General features: G+C 39.6%; 1 protein-coding gene across 4 annotated transcripts in view; it reads left to right on the top strand.

The window, feature by feature from the left end:
* The window catches only part of PLA2G4A (phospholipase A2 group IVA), a 106,067-nt gene that overhangs the window by 19,823 nt on the left and 60,728 nt on the right, over positions 1 to 25,516 (top strand). For 3 of the 4 annotated variants that reach the window (XM_076339549.1, XM_076339546.1, XM_076339547.1), the window contains 3 exons: positions 13,061 to 13,159; positions 13,325 to 13,465; positions 20,463 to 20,544. In XM_076339549.1, the coding sequence (XP_076195664.1) occupies positions 13,433 to 13,465; positions 20,463 to 20,544 (115 nt within the window). In that variant the 5' untranslated portion in view covers positions 13,061 to 13,159; positions 13,325 to 13,432. Of the gene's footprint in view, positions 1 to 12,615; positions 12,665 to 13,060; positions 13,160 to 13,324; positions 13,466 to 20,462; positions 20,545 to 25,516 lie in introns of all 4 variants that reach the window. The other variant, XM_076339548.1, reaches the window with a different exon arrangement.

The raw sequence follows: 25,516 nt of genomic DNA, 5'->3' as shown, positions 1-25,516 counted from the left end.
TTTCAGTGGTTGTTCTAAAGACAAGTACATGTAAAATTCTGTGATACATAGTCCAGAGGTGGTTTAACCAATAAAATCAAGTACTTTCCGACTGCTGTGGTTCAGCTGGTGTTTCAGCTCCCAGCTAAAGCCTGGAGGACCAGTCACGAGACACATTTTTAAATTGAGTTTACAACTAGTCTGTTTTTGTTTCCTTTGCCCCTTTCTAAACAGAAGCTCCATGTAATCTGTGGAAGGATTTATCTTTGACTTCATGGGTAGTGGCAGCAGCATTGGCTATCATCTTCCTGAGAGGTGATGAACTCTCTCGTGTGTGTTTGCCATGCCTCAGTGATATAACTGTGTCTTTCTCACTAGCCTGAAAAACAAATCCCAGAACCTGTCTTAGTAATGGAAATGATCTCATCGCTGCCCTAGGTTATAATAACGTGATGTAGTAACAGAATACTTTCAAAAGAACTCTCTCTTTAAAAAAAAAAAAAAAAAAACAACAAAAAAACCAAAACAAAAAAACCCAAAAAAACCCACCCTGGTATTCAGACTTTCCTGAGGGCTTTCATTTACTGTTTACCTCAGAGAAATGATATGAATTTCCTGACTGTACCAATTTCCAGTAGTCTCTGTGTCAACGTCTGGAGCAGCATTACTCAGCCAATGGTGCAGGGAAGGGAGGTGGTCTCTAGGACATGTGAAAATGGTCCACAAAGCAGGAGAAAACAAAGCACCAAGAAGTTCCAAAGAATTTTTTTTTTTAAAAAAACAGATTTTGTGGGGAAAGCAAGAGTAACTAATGAACATTTAAACTTCAGCCTAATTTTTTAAAATGGAAAATATTGTGGCAATACTGCAAGAGAGAATTGGTGGACTTTCCTTAGAAAGATCAATTAGTTCTTCAGCTTGAAAGTATTGTATAGAATGAGATGATTTCTATAAAAAAATAAGACCACAGTGTTGGTGAGGGGAAAAATATCAGACATATTGATAGATGATGGGGCCATCACTGTAGAGATTTTACTCATTTTCTCTAATGTTGATAATGAAATCCATGGGCTGTTGCCAGTGGTAACTCTGAAGCCTGTGTTGGTCCTGTATCACTTGGCAGGTGGGCAGGGGCACAGGCACTGCAGTTTTTCTCCCAATATATTTTCCAGAAAGAGGGTTGCTGAGATGACACTTTCCATCTCAGCTCATGCTTTTGCTGTGTGCTGGGGCTTCCAAGGCTGTCAGCATGTGTAGTAACGGAAGCTTTTGGGATCTGGACTGACAAATACAAACATTGTAGAAGTCGATGTGTGAGTTGCCCAGGCTCCTCAAGTAATCCCTGGAGGAAAAACAGGCGCTTCCAGGATAAAATTAACGTGATCCTAAAGCAGATATCCAACAGGCCATATAAATTATGTGCTAGGAGTGCCTCTTTCTCTCCAGTAGCTAAGCACAGATGAAGACTTTTATATGGTAGGCATTTGAAGTTAAGTGAGGTGAATCCTGTCTCTGGGGTCTGTGTCTCTGAGCCCAGTAGTCTCCTGTGCAGACTGCACAGCTCTGTTTGCAAGCACTCTTTTTAAGTTTTGAGATGCAATCTCCTTTCAGATGAGTGGTAGCATTAGTAATGGTGCATCCTAAGGCTGACCGCAAGGAATATAGTGCTTCTTTTTGTCTGCTGATAATAAAATTACTTTGGCAGACACTTACAGGCTTAAGTGCTAAATTAAATGTTGCTCACTGTTAATTTTCACCACCTTAGGATGCTGAAAGCATATTTTTTGAAATATAAAGTAGGCTGTTTGCAAACAAGAATCCTTGGATCTCCATCATTCCGGCTTCCATCCCTAAATATGCAGATTTAGGAAGGAGACAGAAAATGTAGGGTCAAAAGCTTTCACATACACAAGTTCAGAGCTATACATGATTTGACTCAGTCACATTTGTGTTTTTTGTGGTTATCTGATAGTAAAGCCATTGAACTGACTCATCTTTGATATTTATCTAATATTTTCCTTAAAATGATCTCAGCATAAATCAGTAAAACTTTTATTTCTTTCCCTATTGGTATTATCAGACAGATATACCAGGGCTTATATCCTTAGCCAAGATCTGTAGGAACGTACACTATGATAATAAATTATCCTTTTATATTTACAGTGATTATAAAGTTATATATTTATTTGCACACACACAGAGGTGCAAATTAAAAAATAAGATCTGTACAAATGTGTATTTATTGTAATAAGTGGCAGTCACAGCCCCCAAAGGATTGCATTTTAGAAGACATGCATGATGAACAAGACTGATAAGTGGAATGTTGGGGTAGATAGAGATGATGGAGTAAGAAGCATGGTGAATGCATTTGTATGGGCTGTCTCATCCTGTCTGGTCCATTGCATTGGCCAGACTATTTAATAGAAAGATCTGGCTTTTGGAAAACCTTGTAGGTTAAGTGTGGGGTTTTTTTTTGGTTTGTTTCCCCCCCCCTCCCCCCCGTTACCATGTCTGTGTCTCCAGGATATAGACTGTAAATGGGACTTAACTACTAGAACTGTTTTTCTCATGCATATAACTTAGTGCATTGTCAATTGGACACTAAAAATAAATGCCCCCAAGTAGAGGATTCATTTTGGCCTATTCCAAAACCCATTAATGTCAGTGGGAAAACAAACAACACTCATGAGCAATTGTTGTACCAAACATGGAGACCTCTCGCTGTGGCCTGAACCATTACTTTGCATGCTCTGTCAGAAAACTTGTGCCTTTGTACTCAACATGCAAAAGTGTAACTCTATGCAAAATCAGCAGCTGCTGCCTAACGTTGCAATCCTGTTAGGAAAACAACCACAGAACTACAAATCATTTTGGGGAGAAGGTGACTGTGTAGACCCTTGGAATGTAACTAATTAGAAATTTTCTGGTTGTTACTCTTGTGTACCATCTTTTAAAAATAACCTATAATGGAGAATTGTAAAAGATAATGCACTTTTGAGGCACTTCTGTTCTTACAAGTTTCATAAATATGGATGCCTGCTTAAATGAACATCTGGAATAATGATACCTTGACCTAGGTAATTTCTGTAAAATACGAAACTAACCATTGGTCTGTTGCTGTTCTATTTGAATCCTTTTTCCTCCTAATCCAAAGAGAATTGATAATGAGTTTCTAACCGTAGCACTAAGTGCAACACCCCTTTATCTTTTGATAAAGGCATGAATCTGCTAAGTTTTCACAACCATGGTGGTTTTGGACTGTTGTCTTATGTGGAAAAATATTTTTTCTTCACATAACCAAAACCCTGCAACTATGAATCAAGGACAGTGCTAGTGAAAAACCTCAAGACAAACGAGAATAGTAGCTTGTACAACATCTAACAGGAAGATGCAAGGAAGCAAGTCCTAGCTTTTCCTATATCCAGTTTATTTTTATGGGGGTGTGTGTGTTCAGCGATGATACTTGCAAACTCATTTTTTTTACCAAACAGTTTAAGGTTCCTGTAGGAAGTTGGTGTGATGTCTGTGCTGACAGTAATGAAAACCAGTTTTTTTTTCTAATTGCAAAATCTGCCAACATCTTGCATTTCTTTGACATTTTCCACTTTGAGTAGCACATGCTCACACAGACCTTCCTGGTAGGTGACTGATTACAGTTAACTATGACATACTTCCAAGTATTATTTTGCTTTTTATGCTTAAATTCCTTTTTCCAAGAATCCCAAATTTATTAATTTAATGAGCTCTTCAACTCTCCTGTGGCCTAGTGAATATAGGTTTAATTTTTATAAGGGTGTCTTTGATACAGAGAAATTAAATAGCTTCTTCCTAGTCATTAAGTCAAATCTGAATCAAAATTATGTATAAGAACCTGAAACCATGTCTCAGTCTCATCTTAGACATTCTCCCCTCCCTTCAGATAAAAAGTTTGACCTTGAATTTTTTGCATGCTAGGGCAGAATATGTTTGGTTGTGAGGCAGTCCTGCTGCTTGGTATCACTTGCTATGCATAAATGAAGGGCCAGAGAAAGAACAAGCACTGGGGATGAGGGAGACCAAAATTCATATGCCTGCTCTGAAATGAATAGTGTGGGAAGGTGAGCATTAGTCTCCCCCAACTGAGAGTGACCTGGCCACATACAGACTGGCTATTTGCAGTTAGCTTCAGTTTTGAGTGTAGATGTGATAAACTCTCCCAAAAAGAGTTTTATTAAAACTGATGTCATTCTCTAATGACAGCTTTTTGCTTTGGCAAATTGACATTTTTCTGAACAAAAACTCTTGTTGAAAAGTGCTTGAACGTCTCCACTGGGTATTCCTCTGTCCCGTAATATGTGTCAATCATTTCCCCTTCAGCACAGAGCGGGCACATCAGCTGGTGTTTTAATATGCTGAGAGAGAGTTTGAGTTGGCAAGGGAGGTAGTAAGTCCTCGGTGTCTTAAGAAATAGTTAATTTAAAAGTTTAGACAGTTTGGTAAGACAGTAGTCATAGTTCATCTAAGTTTTGCTGAACTTTCTCTGGCTGACCAATCCTCTATGCCTCAGAGAAGAGCATGAAAGTCCCCCTTATGTCCCTAATTTTGCAAAGCTGTTTTAACAAGGGAATATGCAAATTCGGGGTTTCTTCCTGACTTTGATTGCTGTCCATTTATTTCTTGAGTCATTGTTTGTGGCTCCTTAGTGAATTTGATTGTATCACATTTCCTGAAAGCGACATTTAAGGTCTGGGTAGCTAGTGGTTGCTGCTTTTTTGTTAGTTTTGTGTTTTTTGTTTGCTTTATGTAACCATTGGTGTAGCTAACCTTTTGGTACTGGTAGAATCAGATTACCACAAAGTTTGACATATCTTCTTGTTTATGATAAATAGAAAAAATTCCAATAACTGTATTAAATCAAAATGTTATTTTCAGTTTTAACCCATCTCCAAAGCCTTAGTTGGAAGTGTTGTGCATCTGTTAATAGTGGCTTAGATCCTTCCCCTCATCCTCTCAGGGCTTGACTGTGTTGTTAACAGTTATAACTTGAGATAGCTGTCTAAAAATGAAGCAAGCATCACTCAATTCGAAGCTTTCTTTCTAAATCAGTGGAGGGATTGCACTAAAGCTCTTGCAGCGGCTTGGCGTTTTTGCTGTTGTTACTCTGAACTCAGTGGAAATGGTGGAGCAGAAAATTAGTCATTGTGATGCTGCTACTATAGCCCTGGGAAGAGAGCAGGCACAGGTACTTGTCAGCTGGGGCACAGATGGCAGAGATGACTGGTGAACAGAGAGCGCCTCAGAAAAGTTGAGAGGCATGGTACAGAAAGAGGAAGCTCAGGAAGGGGCAGGATAATGTGCCACTCCCTTGTGCAGTCACCAAGCAGGAAGATAGCTTGCTGCTTCCCCTCTCCAGCTGGGAGAGGAGGGCTGTGGAGGAGGTGCCACAAAGTCTTACTTGAATTTGTAGAGAAAATCAAAACCCCTCAGTAAATGGTTTGCCGATGTAAGTTTGGCTTTGAGCACAAGCTGGTAACTCTGTAGTTTTTTTGTAACTGCTCAAATCCTGGTCTGAAGAACACTGGTATTGATGCACTTTCTATTGCAAAAGTGTCCCACCGCAGACTTCTCAAGAAAGTGGATAGGGCAGTTGAGCTATCCTGCTAGGTCTAGTATGTGTTTATTTATTAAATCAGTTGATTATAAAACTATTTGTACATGAAAAATGCAAAGAAGTCTTTCATAGTATAAGTTTACCACTTAGTCTCTCCCCTCAAGAATATAATATATGCAGTAGGGATGTCTACATCTGCCTATGTGTTTGTGTGTAAAACATAAGTTTATATTACTTACTCAAACTCCAGCTGGGCAATAGCCATAAAATATTTCCATATAAATTTTACTCATATCATTTAAAAGAGGCTGAAAAATCTCAGCATCAGAAGTTTGTTCATTACTACTTTTACTAGAAAGTCCTGACAAATTCCTTGAGTCACTCTAACTACTTTGTCATGCTTTTAACGTTATGATCATACAGACCAAAGGAAGTGCAGCACAATTGTCCCCTTTATTGCAGACAGTGACCAGAGCTCATATTTTGAGTAAATAGTCCAAAACCAGAACATGAAAGTTGTAATGTTGAGTCATGTTGTACAGACACTATGAGTGTAAGATGATGAAACACACCTTTTGTGTGCAGTCCTTTCTCCATCCCTGCAGTGCCAGCATGACAGTAGCCTGTGTGTGCTGGCTGGCATTACAGTTTGCACTGAAATGCCGGGAAATTCAGGAAAAAAAGAGCAGTTTGGATAACTTGCTCTGGATACTAACTGAATTGAAAGAGAATTAAAAAAGATATTTAAAGGAAATGTTTGCCTAACTTTAAGCTAAATTTGTTTTATTGTTGACGTGTTACCTGAACAGAAGCCAGCTGTTAATTTCACTAGCTCCTTGCATTTTTAGCTATTATTGTGGTTGTTCTTTTGTGTGTAACCACTGCATAACTGTAATGCAGGAGGATTGTCATCTGCAATTGAAGCCTGAGAGCATTGGGCAGCTTTGCATGCTTGTCTCTTCCCCAAAAAGTCAAACATAAACACTTAAATAAAAATTTATTCTAATATTTTCCCTGAAGTTTTTTAGTTTAAACCATCCCTATTTTACAACAGGGAAGCAAAAGAAGGAATGAAGGCATTAAGTTAAAGATATGTAAGAACCAAACTCTCATTATTTTAATAAAATCTTTAAAAGTTGTTGACCCAGACATATTTAGAAGTTGGATGACATCCCTGTTGTCACCAAGGGAGAGTGAGGCATTTGGATTGAGATCTTTGGAGTCTAAATCTAGTGCCCTAAAATATTCAGCAGCAGTTCTTTCTACAGTACCAATGAGGCTTCTTAAAGGTTGTTCCTGGAGGTTTTGGCAGGCAACAGCTCTCGGCCAGCACACTGCAGCACACTAGAGGAAATGGAAAGTTTTGTCAAAGATCCAGGTAAGAATGAAATGCAGGGGAGTTTTTTTCTTTTCTTCCCTTCACCTGAGTTTTAAAGCAATATATTCAACAACTTTGTCCAATCAGGTGTTGCACTTGAGATGTATATCATTTAATTTTAGAAGTTATTATTTAAGTGTTTGCATTTTTGGCAACACTTTTAAAGCTGCCACTGGTATTGAGTTTTTCCATTTCAGAGAGCCTGGCTTGATATCTCAAACATGCTAGGTACTTGGGGCACCCATTATCTTGAAGTTGAAGTATGAGTTATTGTTCTCTGCTGCCTTAAGTTGGGCTTCCAAAAGTAAGAATACCCTTAAACAAATAACTGTCATACATAAAAAGTTGATTTGTGGAATAACTAAATTCTGAAATCCTAATGTACAGAAATGCTGGACATTTTTTAATTTTTCTTTTTCTTAATTGTCATGTGCATATAGCAAATAGCCTGCATAGACAATCTTCTTGAAATGATTTAAATAATAGGTGGACTTGACTAGTGTACTGTAATTGTTTTTACGGGGAATATATCCTAATAATTCTTCTTTTTCGTGGAACTTCCATCAGATTTTTCACATTCTTCTTTTGTTTTTGGCCTGCTTGCTAGAAAAACAAGCTAGCTGGTTCCCACATAAGCTACAGGGAGTCTGACCTACACAGCGGCGATTACTGATCAGCTGCTTGAGGTTTTTCGGTAAATTTTGAGACTCTGCCATCTAAACTGTCTGTCTTGTGGCTTGGATTTCTGTAGAAAAAGACAGTGATCTTTGCCATTTTTAAAGAATATTCTTGGAGTCCCTTAGCAGAGCTTTTTTTTTACATTCAAGGCTGTTTTTTATTTCTAGTGCAATTTCAATTGAAGTAAAATAGAAGACATGGGAGAAAAGTTATGTAAATGTATTAATTCAAGTAACTCTTTCATTCTCAGAATAAGTTAACTCCTTACTTTGAATTTACTCAGTTCCACTTTCTAATATTTCTGTAAGTTCCCTATACAGTAAAATCATGTATGATGACATGGCTTTTTCTCATAACCTCTCGCAAACTGTTGCAGTGAGTGTTTCTTGTTAACTCTCCTTTGCGTAAGCAGTATAACTGTAAGATAAACCATCATGCCCTGAATCAGTTGCCTCTTCCTTCAGGCCTGTAGTTAGTGTTCATGGTGAAAATACAGTACTTGTCTGGATAGGAAATGTACTGGGAACTTCCATGACTGATGTGGAATAGGTGCAGGTATTCAGGCAGAAATGCTTCCAGCCTCTTGAATATTCTTGTTGGAAAGGTCATTCCTTACAGAATGTAAGATAGGGATTTTTTTTTTTCCTCTTGGACTAAATCCAGCTTAATTAAGTTTATTATGGGAGCATGTCTGATTTCCCCTGACTCACCAAGTCTTGCCTCCTGTTACAGGAGGTTACTGTAACATGGAGTTCTCCAGGAGGTGCTAGGCAGCTGTATATAGAGAACTGGCCTGATTATTTTACCACTTCTGTCTTCTTTGCTTTTGGCCTCTAAAGTAGCCTCCAGCACTAGATAAGGTGTAAATTTACCTTGCTCAAAATTTCTGCGATGTTTCCAGAGTTTCAGCCCTGCTAGGGTATTTTATAGTGCTTTCCTTCCATTGAAAGGAAATCTTAGTTACTCTGTGTCACCTGTAGTTTCAGTAATTGCTTTACAGGCTGGCAGGTCACCTTTCAAAGAGATATTCACAATCTTTTCATATGTTACGTGCTCTTTAGCAGGAAGCCAGATGTGGCTTCCCAATCTTAATTGCCAGTCTAGCTATTTATGCTGTGTCAACTTCCTTGCCAAACTTCACCCCAGAGCATCCTCCAAAAATGTGGCACAAAGGTTGAGCTTTTTGCTTTTCTGCTCAGAATCCTTCCTTCTACCCATGCTTTCTTAGCAAGGCATGGGAAGAACAGTCATTGCACGTCAGCAAAGCATATACTTTTTCATTTATGATGAAAATGGAGTTATGGGTGCTTTTCACAGAGTAAGAGGTAAACCTTGTTTCTTGTGTGGGAAGACCTAAATTAAGAAATAACGTTACAGTGATTTTCCAGGATGCTAGGCAAAATCACGTAGAAACAGATTATTTGTTATTTCTGTTATACAATCGCAGGATCAATCTGTAACCAAATAAAATTCTGTAATCTGATTTGATAGAAACGGATGGTGACATTCATACCAAAAGCCTGAGTCAATACTTAGCTTATTCTGTACCCCTTACTCTTATCATATTAGATTGAGCATTAATGACTGTACTGGTGAGTCGCACTTACTCACTTATTTTTTTAATTGTCCGTGTCTTTGATTTTTTTAAGAAGAATTGGCCAGCTTCATATAAACAATTTCCCTTTTATGATTTTTCTTACAATCTTGAGGATGTATTCTGGTGGTGATATTTATACTGTGTTGTGCTTTACTCATTTGCAGAGTTTTTCCACTTGGTGAGACTAACTGTGGAGTAAGCTCATACTCAGCATGAAATGGGAAAATCTCATTATTCTTGTCCTTTGTCCTTGACATCCTGTAAAACTGAATTATCTGTAGGAATTTGCTGGATCAACACTAAGAATGAAACCGTTCCAGTAATAATCTCTGTCCGTGTGTGTGTGACTTGTTTTTGTGGAATTGCTCTGTTATTGTCGGTCTTTAGAGACAATAATCCCTTAACCATTTCAATCTGTCACCTCAAGTGAAATGAGCTAAGATCACAGAAGAGCCTTGATTTAAACAGCTATCCACCTATCCGCTAATAGCTTGTTACTTTTGATGTCTGAAACTGTGCCTAACAATTAAATGCTGTTGCGCTGACAAAAGTAGAGTTCACTTTTGGGTGAAAGTGAGATTTAGAAACTTAGCAGAAAGCTGTCTCTGTATTACATGACCAAGCTAAGCTGTGGCTGTGTTTGCTATGGTGTTTTGTAAACTTGGACAATTTGTCGATAAAACATCAAGAAATATATCATTAATCAGTCTGGCCAGCTTAGTTAATTTTGGTGATACTGTATGAATTGACAGAATTTATGCTTGTGTTGTTGCAGAGGCACTGGCTGAGAGGTGCTTTGCTAGTCCTTTAGGAAGGAGTGCTATCAGCCCTTAGAATAGCACAGTTCACAGACGATGCGATTCCACCGTATATCAGGGAAACAAAACAATACATGTTAATAATATTAAAGTGTCCTTGAAGATCTGCTTAGAGGTGCTACTTCCCCTGCAATCTGTCAAGGGTTGGCCTGCCACCAGCTTCAACTTGAGTTCAGTTCTTTGTATGTGCTTGTGATACAGTCCTTAATTAGTTGATGATTTTTCCATTAGGCTTTGTGGGATGGACAGTGTATAGTGGCAGTCTTAAGTGAGATAATTTTGGGATCACAGCTCTGTTTACTGCAGATGTTTGAACTAAACATTCTTCAATACTTTCTTTGCGGCCCTTGATGAGTGTAATAGGTAGCTTCTGTTAGTGCTGTATTTTGGCTCCTCTGCCACACTAAGAATTTAGATATAGAAATATATTAGTGTGCTTAACCCAAACTCTATTGATAACATAGTGCAAGCTTGCAAAGGGTGTGGTGTAAGTATATTAGGGTCAAGTAACTCTGACTTGAATTAAATCCGCTGTAAAGGACGTAAGTATTCAAGTCACTTAAACATAGATGTCTGCTACCACTTCAGATGTCCTGCTGGCTTTTGGCAGAGCTTGGATACCTGTCCATCTGCCAGCCCCAGGGTGCCTCAGGTACACTCATGTGTCTGAAATGGCACTAGATGCCTGTCTTTGGGTACTTGCCTCTGTTTATCACATCCTGAAAGACTGATTAAGACGGCAAACCAAGAGCTCCAATTTTGAGTAATACCAGCATGACTAGGGCTGGGATCTGTCATGCTGTTGGTTAGAGCTGTATGGAAAACCAGGATACTAGGCTTTGCCTATCACATCAGGGTCTACTTGCTTCCTGGCCCTTTTCTCCCTATTCAGAGACCCTGTCTGTGTATCTTTAGCTTGCAGTTTGTGCATGTGTGTTTGGTACAGTTGTTAATTACGTGATTGCATATTTGTCTGTCTGCATGATCCTTGCCTCATTCAACATGGAGGACAGATGGTGCTTGGGGATTCATTACAGCTCCGTAGTCAAAGAGACTGTTGTTTGCAGGATCACAAATGTGTTTCCTGCAGATGTTGAAATAAATGAGGCAGGGGGTTATAGGAAAAGAGAGGATGATCTCATGTCTAAGCCAGTCAACCAGTTGAGTGATGATCTGCAGAACTGGAACTCTGCCTCTAGGATGCTAGACAAATAACTCGAACCAGGCTTCTCATCCTAGGCCTAACCCATTTTCTTATTTCTGCAAATAGAGCAGTATCCTCAGCTTAGTTTTGTGTATCTTTTCAAAATGACTGTGGTAACTTGTTGGTAGTTGACTGTGCAGTTAGGGGAAATGGTGTCTTTTCTGTTTTATGACTTAAAAATTTCCTATTCATTGCAGTGATCGGATAGCCCTCACTGATCCCTTTTCTTGATTGCCTTTGAAGTTTGCAACAGTTCCTCAAAAACTGATATGGCAGGGCTTGTTTACCAAGGTTCTCCAATGTCATTTAAGTAGGACCCAAGGTAAAATAAACTTGAGTATAACAAACTAGCTATACAATATGTCTATAAACACAATGTTACTTCCCTCCCATCTGCCTGTTTACGCCACTGCAGAATTTGGCTGATAGAATTTTAATAAAAATAAGTCTTTGCAATTATTGTTGCAGTAGGAGAAATAATGGTGGATTTATGTGTTAGAGATCTTCCTTTAAGTCTGAAAAGCTACTTGCTTTCTATGATAAAGATGACTTGTTCCTGTTGCCCTGGCATTGAGCTGCCTTGAATGAAAACTGAACTGAATGTATGTTAGTTTTTCTTGTTCAGACTTCCTTGGATAAAAACAAATAAATAAAACCAGGGTAATTTCTAGCCTCAAGCTATTGTTAGGGCTGACAGAATTAAGGAAGGGATACTGTAATGTTCTAGTGATCATAATGAAACAAAACTTTTATGGAAATGCATGCACATAATTGCTCAAGAGCAAGGGTTTTGGGAGTGACATAAATCATCATTCTTTAGGGCTTATTCTGCCCTTTCAAAATTGAGAATTAGGAATAATTTCCTTGAGACCAAGCCCCACAAGGTGCTTTTTTCTCTTCACTCTGAAGCTTCTGCTGATGGTTCAGGTCTGACTGTGGTCCAGCTGAATCTGAGAACTGATCCTGTCCAGCAGTTTCCATGTTTGAGAAATGCAGAAAGGAATTACCTCTCTTAGTATTTTTTACTTTGATGATTGGAAACAGTTCTGAAGTTTAAGGGCTCTGGTGGCCCCTGATTTCAGTAGAAATCTTCACAAAGTGTTCAGAAAACAGTGGCCTATGAAGAACCCATTTAAATCCTGCCAGCTGGTTTGCAGTTTGCCCATCAAAGCCTCTTGTGGATCTCTAGACATCTGGGGTGGCCAGGGATGTGTATGTGGCCATACACAGCTTCAGCTGGAATTCCCTTCCCAGGTTTACAGAGGGCACTATTGCTGCTTGTTTATAGTTAAATGAGAAGCTGCCGAATTAATTCGCCTGTGCTGTTGGTGTGGATTAGAGGCTGGAATTTGTTTTCTGTTATTTTCTTAGGTGCAACTTTGGGAATTTGCTGTTTGTGGAAGAAGCTTTCAAAGTGAAGGTGGTATGAAAAGCTGCGTTAAAATGGCTAAACAGACCCTTACTACAAAGGGTTGCAGTTGTCTGGTGTGAGTTGCTGACTATTGTGCTTGTGCTCTCCAACTGATTTTTCAGTTCTAAAATTCATGTCCATTGGTAAAATTCATGTCCATTGGTGTGAGTGCAGGACATATCCTTGTACCTCACCTTGTACAGGGGAGGAGGATACAAAGACGAACTTCATCTCTGTCCTGTCCTGACCATGTGAGCATCGTAATATAGAAGCAAAGCATGGGAACCAAGAATTTGTCACTACAGTAAAAAGTCTATTAACTAGTATTGTAATGCATGGAAGCATATACATTTGAATGTATGTAATGGATAAATATAATTGCTCTATTCTTTTGTTTATCTGTAGAGCTGCTAGAAACACTTGGATGACTGGAATTCAAGATACTTGGTTTGTGCTCTTACCCTGAGGTAGAGGAAATAAGCACAAGAAGTTTCTCTAGTTCAGGCAAGTAAATATCTATACTTCCATAGCTCATACGAAATTAAGCTCTTGGTAGACAAATGAATTGTAGGAACCATCCTAAAGTGGAGGAACTCATTTGCTCTGTTACAAAATACAGTTTAAAAGGAACATAAGAATTTTAATTATATTTTTTTCGTTACTTAATAGGTAAAGGATCTGTCATACTGAACTCTGCTTTGAAAAACTGGGAAGCCTCTTCTGTGTAGAATTGAAGTAGACTTTTGGCAGTTGTCTTGAATAAAAATTAAGGCAAAAATGTCTGTCATAGATCCTTATCAACACATTGTGGTAAGTAGCTTTGAATCTTCTATGTATACTGTCTTGTATAATATATACTGTCTTGTATAATGTATCCTATTAGAAGTTACTCTAAATAAGCGCACACCATTAGAGTTATCATTAATTCGTTAAAGAAATGGTAAGCATGGTTAGAGCAGACTTCTTCAGAAATTTATTTGAATGAAATTTGAAAGATTCAAGTTAGCTTTTTGAAAGCATGTCACGGCTTTGAGTGTAGTTGCTCATGTGTAAGTCAAAATGGAATACGGGCTCCTAACAACCTCATGGGTATGATGTCGTAGGGTATCGTTCTAAAGGACTTGCCTGTTCAAAGTGTTTCATCAAAGTGCCTGTTGTTGACTATTTCATACAAGATTTTCCACACACTGATTGCAGACTACAGTTCAGTTTGACAAAAGTAACATCACGTGTGTAACTTTCTCCCTTACAGTACAATTTTTTTTTTGGTGTACAATTCTAGTTACGGAATAACTCTTTTCCCTTTTCATCAGTATGGATAGAGGGATAAGTTGGCAATTTTGGATATTTAGATCTTAAACCAGTGTGTATCAGTGATGTTGATTCAAAGAGAATCTTCAAAATACAGCCTGCAAACTGTAGGTAAAGGTCAGTGAAATGATCTGTGCCATTCAACAACACACTGCTGCCAGAAGCTCCTGCTCCCTCCTTCCTGCTTTATTCCAGTGTTCCTGCTGCATCCCTTGTACCAGCTCTCAAATGTATCTGATTGGAGTGAGCCAAATGACCTTGCTGAATTGGCAGAAAAACAGTTCAGTGCAAAAGATATTAGTTCTCTGCTGTCAGAGCTGGCCCAAGGGTACAACCATGTGAGCACAACCTGTATAAGTAGAGAAGTAGGGGTAAGGGAAGGAGGAGAAGGGAAATGGGAGCAGAACTGCCCATTGTGTGGCAAGCCAGTGGAGTGGCTCAGCAGCTTGTTGAATGCTGGCTTTCAGCTGTAATATTCACACATATCTTTGCTTGAGTGACTGTCCAAAGTAAACACTGAAATTGCAATTCCTGCTCAAACTGAAATCTTGAAACAAGCTGGGTGTGTTCATATCAAGCACTTCTTGTAACAGCCCAGAATCTCATGGCAGGAAAAGTGATATGCTTGTCATAATGTTGAACTTTTACATTGCTAAAAATACAGCATATGCTTCCTTGAAATGATCTCTTATCAATTATGTGGTTTCTACCCCACGCAGTCACATCCTTTTACATGAGTTTGCAGCCAGCAGATGTCAAACTTGTGTTTTACTCACTCTGTAGTTCTGTGAACGCTGCTGTAAAGACAAGTTTCAGGTTGATGTCTGTATTTAATAGTGTTAAAACAATACATTAACTTACTCCTTTCTGCATCAGTGCCCTCTCCTGGATGGAATGCTTGATCTGATCTGTACCTTTATGGGAGAGGTCTCTGAGGCACTCAGTTATATTTCATTGAATCATTCACATAAAAGATCTCTTTTGATACCAATATATATACTATAATGAACAAAATGGAGTCTTAGAAGTATATGTAGTTACAGTCCTCTGGCAATGCTGAACTGCTGCTGTGGGAATGTTGCTAATGCAGGACGAACGCTGTTAATGCAAGAGCTGATCCTATAATTGCTTGAAAAGTGAATGGAAGTCTTTGAGGTTTCTTAATTCGAAAAATGAAATTGCATGGAAAGTTTTACTAAAATTCAGAACAGTCAAGGGCAGCAGGCTCATATCAATGCAAAAATAATGAATTTTTAATGACATTTGGCATGAAAAGACTCAAAAGAATTCTGCATTTTCCAAAAGTCCTACTGTTAAAGCGATCGGAAAACACATAATAGTTATTTTTCTTTTTTTTCCCTCATCTTTTTTTCTCATTTTATGCAAGACTTGGAGGAATAAAATAAAGCATTCACAAAGTTACTGCAGGTACAGACAGCACTGACTGTACCAAAAATGCTTTTTAGATTCAGAGAATAAAGAATTAAGATGCGTAATACATACTCAGTTACACTGATATGGGGGATAAATATTATAACAATGGGAAAAATCACTTCAAGATAAAATTTGTGTGTGTGCATATGCACAAATGTTTGTCTTAATTGTAATACCCTGTGAAAGAAGAGCATGGACTACTTTATGAAAGTCTCTTACTTAAGAAAACAGGCAAACATTTTCATTTGTCCAGGCCAATCGTCAGCTCAAGTGTCCTTAATGTTAAGGAAGTAAAAGTAATAAATACTTATTACACAGTCTGTCTATACCAGAGCTTCCTGTTTGGTATTTCGTGTGCAAGTATATCTCCTGACTGAGTTACATATTGTGACTCAGCATTCTGGGATATGAAAAATATTATATTCAATGCATGCAAATCCCTTGCTTTCTCAGTAAGGGCAGAAAGTTCGTAGGTAAAACCTGATTGTGTTACAGGAGATCTTAGCATGTTGTTCTGTTTCCCAGTCCCATAGTGGGAAGGTAATGGTGTTTATGTACATACAAATGCAGTGATATGTAAAATAGAGGAAATCAGATAATTTGGGAAATTTTACTGGGAGGGGAAAAAAGCAGTCAAAGGTGGTAGAGGAACAAAGGAGGCAGGAGGAGGAGTTAGAAGAAATGGAGAGCTGTGGTGTGAGAACAGGAGATATTGAACGATGGCTGTGCGTGATGCTTGGAAAACCTTGTGGATTGAACCAGTAGAGAGTGAATACTGTCCATAGGAGTTTCTGTAATTCAGAAAACCCATGTTCAGAGAGGGCATATTGAAAACTTTTTTTCTTCTCTAAATTTATGGAGAAGGAGGAAGTGAAATGAAACACATATGTAAAGCTAGGTCACTTTGGATGATAGGATTTAGGTTTTTGAGTTAATTGTGAGCTTCTGAAATTTTTAACCTGGCCTAGATTTTTAAAGATATGCAGAAGTTACTCCACTCAGTGTTGCAACATTTAAGTGATTTATATACCATCATCTGTTTTTCAGAAGTAATTGAGGACTTGGCAATGTACAGATTTTTATCAAGACTTAAGGTGAACATAAGTCACTTTAGAAAATGCAGCTTAGTCATCTAAACTAGCAAGGGCTGGATTTATAAAGGTATTCAGAGTCCATTTCTTGTGGTATTTTCAGGGGGCAGCTAACTTCTTTAGAACTCAGTCTTTCCAAAAACTAACCAAAAAATGCTTCTGAAAGTTCTGCTAGCTATTAATATGGACATCTAGGCCTCTTAATACCCTTAGAAACTGGATCCTAAGTGGAAAATTGCCTTAATTTCCGATTGCACTTAAGTTGCATAAAAAAAAGTTTATTTTGAGGTAAGAAAATATCTAGACTTCTGAGCTTCTTGTGTATCTCTGTGTATTTTTTTTGACTGAGAGAGAGTTCGTTTATTTTAGTAGTTGCAAATTTCTTCCAAGCATGTGATTATGTCCAAATATTAATAACTCTATAATTATAAGCCTCAGTGAGTTATTTTGGGTGAGATGTGGGGAAAGAAGATAATGTTTTTCTGTTTTGCCAGACCTCTGTGTGCTCGCATTCATTTCAGAGGATACCAGATCTTAAACCAGACTTAACTTTCTTGGCAGAACAACAGCTGGAATGACAGGGTTTGCTGCTTAAGTCAATAAAAAGCAGTTCTCATGATAGTATTAGCAAAACAGTTACCGACTTGTAATAGAAAGTAAAGACGGTCTCTATACTGCTGTAATGAGAATAGTAAGTGGTGGTTTGGCCTTGTTTTGATGGTAGGCATTTTATTTAGGCATATGAGTTTCGTGAGTAGGACTAGAAGATGACAGAAAATTACTTTACAGAAGTGCTTTTTGTCAGTGAGCATCTTGTAGTATCCCCATTTTACAGCCAGGATTCTGGGGCACCAGAATTGCACACGAGTTCCATGTAGCAGCTGAGAACTAAATCCCATGTCCCATGCTTGTTACTTAATTATAACTCCATCCTCCTCTTTGTTCCTAAATGTTCAGTGATCTCTGATTTCTGGTCTCTCGTGAGGACAGGCTCTTTCTTAACAGCTAAGAATAAGGGTGGTGTGTTTGTGCTTTGGGCTGTTTCTCTTAATTACAAGGTTATATATGACAAAGGAACTACATCAGCCTGTGTGAACAAACTCTGGGGCCAGTGCTGCATTGTGAAACTGACACTTCAGCGATCTGATGTGCGTGTGAAGGTGGCACACACTGATAAAACAGTTTCGAGCACTTTCAAGATGCAAACTGAAAACAAGAGACACAGTTGTTTTCTGCAGATTCACAGCTTGTAAAAATTCTTGAAGTAGGGTAAATGACAGAGCTGGGGTAACTTTTATATAGCTGTGTTCACAGTAGTACCAGCTGTTCCCAAATACCTGCCAAAATCCCTGTTTACTCTGCTGTGATGGAAAACTCTGGGCCTTTTTTGCCATGTGGCAGAGGCAGAAGTTTGTTCAGGGAGAAGTGCCATCCTCCTTCCCATTCATCCATCCACTCTTGGAAGCTGCAATGCAAAAGGTGGTGGATGTCACGAAATCATTGGTATGTCTTCATGTCAGCACAAGGCAGGCTGTTAAATAGGTGTTGCTTCTTAACAACTTTGAGTTCCCACATCTAAACCCTTTCTGTTGTGTTTGATGCTTTTGAGGTGAGTTAACAGTCCTGGCTAGGAGAATCGATTAGAGTCTGGATTCCATTTTTACTGTGGTTGGTGAACCACTTGCTGTGCAATGACGATTTCAGTATACCACTTGTAAGGTGACAGTTTACATTGCCACAGTTTTCCCCCTGCCTGCTTACTTGTTCTTTGAATCGGACAACTCCTACAGCTTACGGGGGAAAAATTACAGAGTTGAAATTTACTGCTGGGCAGACCATCATGAAATGAGCCTCAGCAGTCGTCACAACATGTGGGTGATTACAGCCTTAATAAAGACGCAACAATTCAGTGTCTGGGTCAGCCAGTGTCTGTAGTGAAGTCATACCCTCAGTATCACTGTGGACATTTTCTCCTAGATATTTTGCCATGGTGATGTGGCTATGCCTTTGCAGACCTCTACAGACTTGTGGAGGAGTTTGTTGGTATCATTTGCATTGTTTTTTAACGCGTCCTGACTCAACTGCTACTTAAACATTCACAAGCCACTTTTGCTGTCTTTAGAAGATTGGTTTTGGCTTTTTTCTTTTTTTGAGGAAAATGATATATAACCTATAAGAAACTATCTTTTTTTTTTTTGTTTATTTGTATTAGAGGGATCCAATTTGGTTCTAGTCTCTGGATATGTGTTGTAGATGTGAAATAATGAGGCTTGGCTGAAGCAACCAGTTCTGAAATAGTTGAGAACCACCTGAAGGACCTTATAAAGTCTAGCAGTTGAAGCAGCAGTAGCTTAAATGGAGGCATGTGCCACTGTTGAAAACTAAGCCACGTATGGATTGAAGGGTTTTGTTGGCTTATCTGTTTGTTCCTTTAAAAAGGAGGTGTGTTTTTTTTTTAAAAAAAAGGGAAGTATCCAGATGAGAACATAGCAGGAAAACACCAGACACAGCCTGAATAAGCGTGTCCCATGTCCTGTATCAAGGGTATTGTCTATCATTTTAAATAAATGTCAGTGAATTTCCTGATTCTGTACTTCCCCCTTTTCCTTCTGATTGGAATATGTTGTAAGGCTTTTAATATTTGGTTAGTTGTTTTGGTGCTAATGCCTGATATGCAGTGTTTCTTTTAATGTATTTCACAAAGTTAATGGGTGGTTAGGAAAAGATAGAAAATATCACTGTTTCAGTTTTAGAAATGGAAACCTGAGGTAGAGGTGTGTCACTGTATATGATAGGTGACTACCTGAGGTCCCACAGGAGGTACACTTTTGATACAGTGGCTTGAGCTGTAAGAGCCAGGCAGCTTGGACCTGATGTTCTTTGTAGAGGCAGAGCTCAGGTGTGAGGTGGTCCCCTCCCGGTGCCCAAGCTTCTGTTGCAGGAGAGCGAGCTGGCGCCCTCCTGGTTGTACCAGCACCTGAGTCAATGTCTAGGCACTGTTGGCAGTCAGACAGCTTGAGTGTCTTAAGACTGGCTTTAAGATAGCAGTGTAGATGTAAGTGCTGAGAGGCAATTGTGTGAGACCTGATCCTAGCTCTAATACATAAAAAATAACTTACCCACAAGCTCTGTACTGTGTCCCTGTAAAGGCCGATGTTGTGTGCCTTGTAATATGCAGTGGTGATTCTGATAATGGTATTCAGTAGGTTGGTGAAACTTATAGCTATGTAGATAAAATAACAATAGATGTGAGTTACTGACCTCTTTTCATTAGGGCTTTTACTTTTTGTTTCTTAATTTCACGCCTTTTTCTACTTCTCTAGTTCATTCAGAACAGACCTGCTCTTAGAAAGGCAGTTCCTGCTGTGTGCTTGGGCTTTACAGGAAACAGGAAGCTCCAGAAACTGCATGAAACTTGCTTGTGAATGGCTTAACAGCTTGCTTTTCACCTTCCCTCCATTGTCTTGAGGACACTTGCACTTTGAATATTGATGTGTACTAAAAAGGTATATTCCATGCATTACTAACTATATCCCTTGTGTGTGCAGTATGCATATATGTGTTCCAGAATGCATACTTTAAAATAATTGCACCCATTCTTTTTACTGGGGGAAGGTAATTACAAAGACAAGCACACTGTAAAATAACCCTCTTTTTATTTTTTTTCCTTACCGTACCAAGTTGTCCCTGACTGACTAAATGCCTTAAAGCAGGTTCTGTAGAGAGGAGGAGTGTTATTCATTGAGATTAGTAGGTGTGGCTGCAGGAAAATCAAGCAACCCTAGTGTAAGGTCTGACCTTTCAGTAAAACTACAGGGTGCAGTTCAGCTTTAAGATGCTCTATCCAGTATGAGTTTCACTTACATTTTGACTGGGTGATTTCTCTCTCTGTTTTTGGACAAAATGAAACCTATTTTGATAAGTGGTTTTTGGTTCTGGAGCTTAATCACCTCTAACTCTCTGACTTCCAGGTGGAACACCAGTATTCACACGTATTTACTGTGACAGTAAGGAAAGCCACAAATGTCACAAAAGGAGCAATTGGTGACATGCGTGAGTATTTCTCTTTCTATTTTGTCTCTTTCTTCTAGGAGACTGTTGCCGTAGACAGGGGCAGATGACACATCAAGCTTGTCATGCATTAAATGATTGTTAGTGGCTTGGTGGTGTTTTTTTGTCTTGTTAAAGCTAGGGCAATGTACCCATTTCATTGCTCACTCACTCTAACTCAGAAAGCAGATTTACTGCTCCTTCTTTCCATTGATCCAAAAAAACTGAGTGAGTTGTAAACAATTTGCCTACAAGCGAGCAACACCTACACATAGTTTTTTTGGCTCAGTCGGAAGTGCTGTTCTGAGTATAGTGAAACTGGCAATTGCTGTATCTACAAAAGGCTGTGGTTTGGTGGTGGGAACACTTAAAAAGAAAGAAGCCCAGAGCTCTGAGTCAATGCAGTAAGAAGAAGAAAAGAAAAAAAAAAAAAACCAAAACGGGTAAGCAGATCTCATGGTGGAGAGCTATATAAGACACCAGCACTTCTTCCCTCTTCTGTTAGGCTTCTGAGCCTCTGGACTTAGTAGCTGAACAGGAAACCACTAGGAAGAATGACCCATTAAAACTCTTGTCTGCTTTTAAGGGGGGAAGAGGAAGAGAATAATATATTGGCTGAATCTGTAAAAAGAATATTCCCGCTTCCTTGATTATGACTGTTTTGCTGTCAGGTCGTCTCTCCCTTTCCCTGGTGCTTCATGCAGAGCATTGCATAACCTAAAACTTGCAGGCTGGGACTGGGAGGATGTGTGATGCCTTGCTCCTGCTCTCTCATCAGGCTCATCTGACATGCAATTGTTTTTTCTCCCAGCACGTTCCTGGAAACTGCTTTCAGGTGAAACTACAGCAGCTGCTCTGACACACAGCTTTGCTTCAGTGGGTTAACAGTGTGGTTTTTTTTTTCCATAATTAGTGTTTACTGTTGATAGTGAACTTGGAGGGGTAAGTGGGAGGGATAGTTAGAAGGGGAATGTTCAAGAGCCTCAAGTATGAGGGGAGAGAGGGGAGCCCTGGCAGAAGGGGAGAAGAAGGAATTGCGAATATATTTAGCATCTACTGTGGGGTGAAGGAAAGGAGCACACAGAGAAGATGCAGTGGGGTGTTATCCTGGTGGCCTCTGAGAGGGTCTTTATATAAGAAGACCTTGGGAAAAGTGCTGTAAAGAGTAGAACAAGGGGCCCACAAGTTTGTGTGTGTAAGAAGATGGGTTAAATGGAAAGACACAAGTTCTCAGACACAGAGGTGTCTGGCATGAGACAGTGTGAGGAACATGGAAAGGGAAGAAAGGGGGTTGAAATGGGGACCCCATGATATGATATTAAAGGGAATGTGGAAAGGGTGAAGAAAGACAGAAGACTATGGCATTATTTCCCTCCCCCACCCTGCCCAGGACAAGTGTGGTCCTGTAGTATAAATTCCAAATATTATCCATCAATATAATTGGATTTTTTTCCAGACAAAACTCTTATCTTACCAAATCATCAAAACCAAAAAGCTACTCAGGAAGAACTTTTTATTTTGATAAAACCTGACAGAACTATGCTCAAGGGCCACTGAAACCTGCTTGGTTTCCTGTCTGAGGCAGCTATGAGTGCTCTGTAGCCTGAGGCACCTGCAGTCTGGGGCATCTCTGAATGAGCTTCCAAGTTCCTGGGGCTTGTTCTTGGAGTCCTGGCAAATCCCCTGAAGTGGAGAAAAAAAAAAAAAAACAACAGATCATTGCTTCTGTTTTTATTTTTGGAAAATAAATGTTTTTGCTTCCTATATATATACAAAGCTTGGTGTGTTGGAGCCTGGAAGCTATTTGATCGAATCAGTAATCATGTTAATTACTTAAGGAAGATGCATGAAGCTGTGAGTGGTGGAGGGTCTTTACAGTTGATCGTGCGAGCCAATATATGTGTGTGTATATATATATATTTTTTTTTAATTTGATTTGCCAAAACTGTAACTTGTTGAAGGAATTTCTGAACTTTTACATTGAGTTTCTGACCTCAAGGATAGGATTCATTACCAGGGAGGGTGGCTGTGATACATAATATGAGATGCCTTGGTTGGGGTGGGTACCTGAGTGTTGCTCTCCCATGATGGACACTACTGAGCTGTTGACTCTTCTGGTGGGTTTCTCCTAATTTATTCTGTTGTTGTTGCTCCCGTTTGTGTAGACAGTGACTGCTCTGTGGGCAAGAGAGGAAACTTAACATTGTGGTGATGATGGAGGTCCTGGGGAACATGAGAGATTTTGTATAATGTTTTGCTTTTCTCCTTTTTTCCATATCAGTCTTTCCAAGGCTTTCTGGAATAGCTGTGAAAGATCTGAGTAAATCTAGGTTTATTAAATATGTGGAAGTGCTTATAATTTTGCTGCTTGTGTGATATTTTTCGTCTTAAGGATTTGAGGTCTACCTCTGCTCAAGGAGTTTTAGATGAGAGGTCTAGTATGTATGGTGCCCCAACTCTGTGGGTGGGCATGGAGGACCTGACTTCTCTGGCATAGTTATGCACACCTCTGTCTCCTCAAGCCTAGGCTGGGGAGATATGCAGTATTTTAAGCAAGTTTTTCAAGATTTCTTGAGCTCTTCTTTAATGGAGAGCATAAATGGTTGTGTCATCCTTAAAACTAGGTAATAGATGCCCATTACACTGTAACTTCCACAGGCAATGTGTTTCCTTGAGTGAACAGTTCACACACACAGCACTGCTGATTCAAGACATATTTCTTAGTGTCCTGGCTGATCTGGGTGGCTGGGACACAAAACAGAAAGCTGGCGCTAGGATAGCTTCCAGCCCTCTATTTTTATTTTATTTGGCTGAGATTTCCCATTGTCTCTGTAAGCTTTAAAATTTTTGTAGAGTGATCTGACAAAGACAAGCAATCAAATCTGAATCTGGGTCATACCAGGATCTGAGTAGCTAAGCTACAGTAGCTGCTTTTGTTCTCACTGATAAAGCACATCAAAATAAATGAAAATGGCATAATTGCATCGTAGGAGTTTTCCATGTGAATGCTTTTCATATATGAAGGAAGTTAGTCTACTTACACCAGTTTGTCATTCTGTGAATGTGTGTGTGGATGATAAATGAGAATTACTGTAAGAAGATATGACCTGGAATGTTTGGGAGGGGGAAAAAAAAGTTTTGAGAGCAGACTCCCTCTTTTCCAGGAGTTCATTCAAGTAGTTGTTATTTCAGGCATCTGCCCATTTACTGTTGCCTTCGTATAGGAGTACTTCCTTTACTGATTTCACTTGTTTTAATTTTATGGTGTCCCTTTCAAGGTGACGCTCACACGCTAGATACTGTGCTATCAATATCCAATTGATGTAGTTCTATCTTTACAAAAGATTTAAATTCTATTTTAGTGACTGCTGCTCTAATAGCTGTGCTCAACTCTCTAGCTAAGTCTTTTTACAGGCTGGAACATTTGAGATGAGCAACTGCAGCAGATGTGTGGTGGGTTGACCTTGGCTGGCTGCCAGGTGCCCACCAAGCTGCTATATAACTCCCCCTCCATCAACAGGATGGGAGGAGAAAATACAATGAAAAGCTCTCCTGGGTCAAGATAAGGACAGGGAGCTCACTTACCTATTACCATCACAGGCAAAACAGACTCAATCTGAGGAAATTACTTCAATTTATTGCCAATTAATTGTAACGGAGTAAGATAGTTAGAAATAAAACTAAAACCACCTTCCTCCCTACACCTCCCTTCTTCCCAGGCTCAACTTCATTCCTGACTCTTCTACATCCTCCCCCCAAGCGATACATGGGGATGGGGGTTGTGATCAGTTCATAACATGTCTCTGCTGCTCCTTCTTCCTCACACTTTTCCCCTGCTCCAGCGTGGGGTCCCTCCCACAGCATAAAGTCCTTCATGACCACCTCCGACATGGGTCCTTCCCATGGGCTGCAGTCCTTCAAGAACTGCTCCAGCATGGGTCCTTTCTGTTGGGTACAGTCCTTCAGGAACGTACTGCTCCAGCATGGGTCACCCACAGGCCACAGTTCCTGCCAGAAAATCTGCTCCTGTATGGGCTCTACATGGGCAGTGGCTTCCTTCAGGGCACATCTGCCTGCTCCAGTGTGGGATCCTCCATGGGCTTCAGTGTGGATCTCTACTCCGCCATGGTCCTCCATGGGCTGCAGGGGAACAACCTGTGTCACTATGGGAGAATCTCTGCTCCGGCGCCTGGAGCACCTCCTCCCCCTCCTCCTTCACTGACTTGGTATCTGCATAGTTGCTCCTCCCACATTTTCTCCTTCCTGTCACAGCTGCTGCACTGTGTTTTTTACCCTTCCTTAAACATGTTGTCACAGAGGTACAACCAGTGCTGCTGATGGGCTCAGCTTTGGCTAGCAGCTGGTCCATCTTGGAGCCAGCTAAAACTGTCTGACATGGGGGCAGCTTCTGGTATCTTCTCACAGAAGCCACTCCTGCAGCCCCCCTACTGCCCAAAACCTGCATGTTTTTGGCAAGGATTTAATTATCTTAATTGCTTAGTTTTCTGCTGGTCACAGGGGTCAATAGACTTTGTAAAATCAATTCTTTGACTGGAACTTTTGGAAAAGACCTTGCCTCCAGTCCAGTTCTTATATAGTGGATGTTTAGTTTTGAACCTACTCCAGATACCACACCATACCATAGAGCCTCTCCTTACTTCCATGACAGTACAAGAACCTGTAGAAAAAGACCAGAATCCCAAACTGCAGCATTCTGGAAGAGAAATGTTTGCAAACTGTGGTTCTTCTTTCCATAGGATCTGTCCCCTTCTGGATTTTCAGGGGGCTTGGTGGAAAACTGGACCAAAGGAAGCATCATAAAATTTTGTCTTACATCTTTAAAGATCTATTTTTCTTTAAGTATACTGGCTTTCAAAACAACTGGTAGCATCTACAAAGGAAACCAGTTGTATGACTGTACTCTTAATGATCGCTAATCTTGCTTAATCCTGTTTTGGATTTTCAGCTTTTATTT

The sequence above is a fragment of the Aptenodytes patagonicus genome, chromosome 5, assembly GCF_965638725.1.
Source record: "Aptenodytes patagonicus chromosome 5, bAptPat1.pri.cur, whole genome shotgun sequence".
NCBI lineage: Eukaryota > Metazoa > Chordata > Aves > Sphenisciformes > Spheniscidae > Aptenodytes > Aptenodytes patagonicus.
Note: the sequence above shows the minus strand (reverse complement) of the source record. Positions and strands in the feature narration are given on the sequence as shown.